Below are 5,918 nucleotides of genomic sequence, written 5' to 3'. Positions count from 1 at the left end.
TCACCTTCCAACAGGACAACGACCCTAAGCACACATCCAAAATGTTCAAAGACCCCAGTCACCCAAGCAATAAACTGTTTTCTCTGCTACTGCACGGCAAGCGGTACCGGAGCGCCAAGTCTAGGACCAACAAGCTCCTTAACAGCTTCTAACCCCAAGCCATAAGACTGCTAAACAATTAATCAAATGGCCACCGGACATTGACACCCCCCATCCCTCCACTTGTTTTTTACACTGCTGCTACACTGTTTATTATAGTCACTTCACCCCTACCTACATGTACAAATTACCTCGATTAATCTGCACATTGACTCGATACCGGTACCCTCTGTATATGGGGCGGCAGGTAGCCTAGTGGTTAGAGCATTGGGCCAGTAACCGAACGGTTGCTGGATCGAATCCCTGAGCTAACAAGGTAAAAATATGTCGTTCTGCCCCTGAGCAAGTCCGTCAGTTCCCCGTGCGCCAAAAACATGGATGTCGATTAAGGCTGCACCCCGCACCTCTCTGATTCAGAGGGGTTGGGTTAAATGCGGAAGACACATTTCAGTTGAAGTCATTCAGTTTTACAACTGGTTATCCCCCATTAAGACAATGTAGGAGTGGCAGCGGGACAAGTCCTTGCGTGGCCCAGCCAGAGCCTGGACTTGAACCCGACCAAACATCTCTGGAGAGACCTGAAAATAGCTGTGCAGTGATGCTCCCCCATCCAACCTTTGCAGAGAAAAATTGGAGAAACTCCCCAAATGCAGGTGTGTGTAGCGTCATACCCAAGAAGATGTGAGGCTGTGATTGCTGCTAAAGGTGCTTCAACAAAGTACTAAGTAAAGGGTCTGAATACTTCTTAAAATGTTTATACATGTGCAAAATGTTCTAAAAACCTGTTTTTGCTTTGTCATGTAGATTGAAGAGGAATTTCTACAAAGAAAATGAACAGGTTGGGATAACTTGGAGTTTAATTTCTACATACAAACTGGCTTCGGTCCAGCTTTAACTTCATATCATACTAAAATGACTATCATACCTAAATTGTCTATCGATCTGACAAGATTCTGCACCAAGCTTAAAATCACTGTTAAAACAACTATGCCTAAGCATAAAAGATAAGAATGTCAGCGCAATGCAATGCCTTCCATTGAAGCAAATTCAGTAAATATTTGTTTTGATCCTTTAATTTACAGACACAAGTACATACACTTAGTGTAAAACAGATGCAAACATTACACCATTAACACATTTTCGTGCAGCAGGATTACTGGGAAACTTAATTGGAAGCACACATTACTTTGCGCCACTTCAACATTTTGTCTATCATAGTTATTTTACAGAAACACACCAGAAACAAAGCAGAGTCAAATGAATATTATTGCCACATGTATGATTCTAATATGCATCATAATGAAGATCGGCACAGGAACACAAATTCAGACACTTAAGAGATTGAGTCCCTTTACTTAACAGTCTGTTATGTAGTATTTACAACAATTGAAGCACAGCCACTTTGACAAACAGAACTCTGCGTCGACTCTGTACCTTGACCTATCATTTTTTATCAAACTTAACCAAAGCCACCTTTCTTGTGCTCACAATTCCTGTCAACATTGTCGTAGGCACCCCAACCCTTCAAAATTATTGGTATCCAATAAGATAGGAGCATTAAACAATGGAAGTGTTGGATGAGGTAAATAGGAAATTGTCTTTAGAAAAAAATATATATTTCTGTAAAATTCTGGTTGAAAACCTGTTGTTTTTTTTAAAAAACATCAAAAACCACAGTTTGTCCATTGAGATCCCTGCTTAGTCATTGGGTCATTGTTTTCTTTCCTCTAAAGAAATATAAATCTGACAGATTGTTGCACATCAATCAATAGATGCATTGTTAAAATACAGCATTGATCATAATAGCTATTCAACAAACATAAGGAATAGCAGTAAATTAAGATGAAAAAAAAAAAAAAACAGGTATTGACAGAATAACTGACTCTCAATCCCAGACAAACTACAGGAGGCACAAATAGATAGTGTCCTCTACTTGCAGTGTGCAATGAAATAAACCAACAAACATAGTAAAATACCCCTCCACCATTGAGGGCCCTTATTAATGCCTGACCTATGAGCAAAATACTGTTTTTTGGGGAAAGATATTAGAAGCATGTGTGTGGGTCATGTCGTAATAGGAAAAAAGTACCCGCCCCTATATCTAATCTTCACCCACAAGGTGTTGCCTTGGAAGGGTTGAGTGCAAAACAGGGGTACACACAATCTATGTGGTGCAGGGAGAATACTATGTAGTTCTCTACAAACACACACACACCTCAGTGTGGTACAAGCAAAGACCAGACAACACCACTATCTCGCCCTTTCTCTCTTTATTTTATTTTACCTTTAACTAGGCAAGCCAGTTAAGAACAAATTCTTATTTTCAATGACGGCCTAGGAACAGTGGGTTAACTTCCTGTTCAGGGGCAGAACGACAGATTTGTACCTTGTCAGTAACCTTTCGGTTACTAGTCCAATGCTCTAACCACTAGGCTACCCTGCCGCCCCAATATCAATGAATTCCTCTGTGTAAGATCATGGCGGTGCAGCCCTCAATCTGTCCTGTCTGTTATTCATTGTTTTCTCCCCTACTCCATTATGAATAAATCAAGAGGTCACATGTCCTTCTTCAGAGCCTCTGCATGAGTACTTGAAACAGAGGGGAGAGACAGTCAGTTACTGCAAACAGTGGGAAGAGGAGGGCAGGAGGACAACTTTCATTATTGACTACTGATCACTGATGATGTTCATGCTTTGGTCCACAAAACAACCCGTTAATACGCTGTATAAATGTGTGTGTAACTTCTCCAGCAGCTTTCTCTGACTCGTCTGGTCAGTGATAAGACCTGACTAGTAGTAATTGAGTCCCTGTATGTGTAGGAGCCAGTCGCTCTCTACAACCCTTCGTGTCCACCTCTCGTCATGTTTCTGCCGGGCTCACTGACAGTGTGTATCCATGCCTCCACTGTCGTGTTGGAAAGGATCTAGAACTTGACGCAGTGACCGGTGTTCACCATGAAAGCAGTGCAATTCAGATTCTCTTTGTCGGCGTTTTGGGGGGCGTTTTTATTTTTCGGTTATTTTCTTGAAAGACAAAGTTTGGCTCTTACAATGGTCCGTATTTGGCTTCATATCGGGACATAATGTTCTTGCAGCGACCACAGTCCTTTCGCAACTCAGCCACTTGTAGCCGCAATGCCGCATTTTCCCTCTCCAGAAACGAAGCGCGCACTGTGATCTGGTTCTCCTTCAGCCGCCGGGCGTCACGTGAACGTTTGGCTGCCACGTTGTTCTTCTTTCTCCTCGACCAGTATTTATCATCCTGTGGGAGACAGAGGATTTTAATACAAAATAATAGAATCAGTGTTGTGGAAACATTCCTAATCCCAGACAAGCCCCTTTATTTCATGGCTTACTACTCACTCATTAAATTTAGCTGGTGTAACATAGTGATACTACAATCTTCATCAACCAATGATTATTTGGTGCCCAATTGCAGTGGCTACATTCTCATTACCTTACAACCAGTTCCATCATTCATCACCTCCCTGAAACAAATATTCACCATATTCATCTTACCTTCTGCTCAGTGGGCACAAAGACCTTTTTGGCCTTCTTGATCATGGGTTGTGGTTTGAGGTCCTCTTCAGAGAACTTGTGTTTGCGTGGGTTGAACAGCTCACCCCCAGGCACGCTGGACAGCACCAGATCTGTGGGGTCCGGCTGGAAGTTGATGTCCACCTCAATGTCCTCTGGGTCGATGGGAGTGGGTGTGAGTCGGTCTGCAGACTTCCCCTCTAGAGGGAGACAAAGTTAATTCAATGAGGAGTATATTTTTAATTAATTTGGTGGCTGTTAAGTATGTTTTTATAATCTTGAAGGCTATAGTTAATTGAAAATTCACAACGGTTTGCTTCATTTTTTCCTTAAGACATCATAAGGTCAGCGCTATATGAATACTGACATTTGCTAATGCTGTAGAGCTCAGGTTTCACACCTACATGTGTCCGTGTGTGTGTTGGAGGCAAGGTGTCGAGTGCGTCAGGTACATCTATTTGACATTTGAATACAATATGGGAGTATCTAGTGTCCGCATGTTGCAAGCGTCTATTACAGTGTCAGTATATGTGCATGTTGAGTTCAAAGGTAGAATTTGTTACAGTGGTAACGTGTCTGGGCTTTTAACAAATGGGCCCCAACAATGTACCTTTTTTAGACACTTCAACCTCTGTTGCTTCAAACCCAGACACAGCATCTTCATCGTCCCCATCTTCTTCTTCCTTCTCTTGTTCAGCTGGCTCTAAGGTGAGTGTGACAGTCTCTGTGTCAGAGGTGGTGAAAGGGGGTCTTGTCCCCTTGGTTTCCTCCTGGGCCAGGCTCTTCTGCAGCTCCTCCTCTAGGGTGACTGGGATGCCATTCTCCTGCAGGAACTCATCCAGGTCCATGTACTCCAAGTGGAAGGTCTCCCCATCATAGGGGATGGTCTTCTCCCAGATGGCAGGGGTAAGGGAGGCGGACACCCCTCCAATGCCTGTACCTCCAGTCCCACCACTGGCCCCTCCAACACCGGCCTCGCCATTATCGGCAGAGCACAACTTCTTCTTCTCTATTTCTGTGGAGATAACCGTGAAGAGCATAATGGGTGACGGTTTCACGACCATGTGAACACAAACAGAATGGTAAACAAAGGAAGATAGAAGTCCGATGTCATGGAAAGAAGTAGAAAGAAAGGTGGTGAAATTACAGAATGAGGTAAAAGAAAAGGGGGGGGGGGGGTGCATCAACCCATAACAAAATGGGGAAGGGAAATCTGGACTTGTCAACAGCCCCTAAACACAAAAACAAACATGAAAATAAATATTAATTGCCCTTCAAATGCAAGACAATTATGTACTCATATTGTATGTGAAAAAATGGTTTGACTGCAGTGCTCTAGGACAAGTAGGGAGGTGTGAGAACTTTATGTTCTTTTTTCCTCCCTCAGTTCAGTGCCTCAGGGGAAACTGGAACAGCACTCAGAATGTACAAAGGGTTTCCTTCCCCAGTACTGCTCTATGCTTGACACATTTGAACAACTATTGTACTAGTCATATATAATTATCAAACACAGCTGATTAAAAAAAAACAAATGTGTCCAGTTGTTTGAGGGTACACAAACGCTCATTAGAAGCACTACTACGTCTCCATACACCAGTCAACATGTCCGCGAAGTCAACGATCACATCAGATCTATGCAGTTCACGTAAAAATGTGTAAATTGGAAAGTATCTTTCAATTCATCCAACACGAAACCAGTAGGCTAGTCTTACCATCGTCGCCTTCGAGAATATTAGGTGGGGGAATGTCCATAATCTTCTTCAAAACAATAGGAAACGATTTCTGTGGATTCGACCTCGGCTGCAGAGACGCCTTGAATGTAGTTTCCCAGGCACTGTTAGCAATATATGTGGATAAATTAAGTCAAAGCAGTGTTTCAGTCTGTTGCTTTGAAACCTGTGTCACAAATTAAAATGTTATCATAACAAACACCACAGATCCCATCAGTTGAAGCATACTGCGAGCACTGTTTCCTTATTCATGAGCTATACGCCTCTTCAGAAAATACTCGGCGCGGATTGGTCACAAATGGAGTTTTTAATATTAAGTAGCTGACATTGAAAAGCCGATGGTGAGCCAGTCACAACAGAAGCAGTAGAATCCATCGGGAGTTTATTGGCTGAAGGAACACTCCGTTTCATTCCTTCGTACGGAAATAACGGTACATTGCGTGCAGAATGTCAACATAGTGTCTCCCGACTCCTATTGTTGCTACATTTAGCTAAACCAGATATATAACGTTATGACTATGGCCATTCACTGACCCTGGGAACTGGAGGAGA

At 42.7% G+C, this 5,918-nt stretch overlaps 1 protein-coding gene across 1 annotated transcript; it reads right to left on the bottom strand.

The window, feature by feature from the left end:
• Positions 1 to 1,156: 1,156 nt before the first annotated feature.
• On the bottom strand, positions 1,157 to 5,619 carry LOC118365451 (thyrotroph embryonic factor-like). Its single transcript, XM_035747681.2, has 4 exons — positions 5,349 to 5,619; positions 4,247 to 4,651; positions 3,619 to 3,836; positions 1,157 to 3,361 (listed from the first exon to the last, which is right to left on the bottom strand). Exons 1-4 carry the CDS (start codon positions 5,386 to 5,388, stop codon positions 3,146 to 3,148), a joined length of 879 nt encoding a protein of 292 aa, XP_035603574.2. The 5' UTR covers positions 5,389 to 5,619; the 3' UTR covers positions 1,157 to 3,145.
• Between the last annotated feature and the right edge of the window lie 299 nt (positions 5,620 to 5,918).

Source organism: Oncorhynchus keta, chromosome 32 (genome assembly GCF_023373465.1).
Source record: "Oncorhynchus keta strain PuntledgeMale-10-30-2019 chromosome 32, Oket_V2, whole genome shotgun sequence".
Taxonomy (NCBI): domain Eukaryota; kingdom Metazoa; phylum Chordata; class Actinopteri; order Salmoniformes; family Salmonidae; genus Oncorhynchus; species Oncorhynchus keta.
The sequence above is the reverse complement of the archived record's forward strand: the minus strand, read 5'-3'. Positions and strand labels throughout refer to the sequence as shown.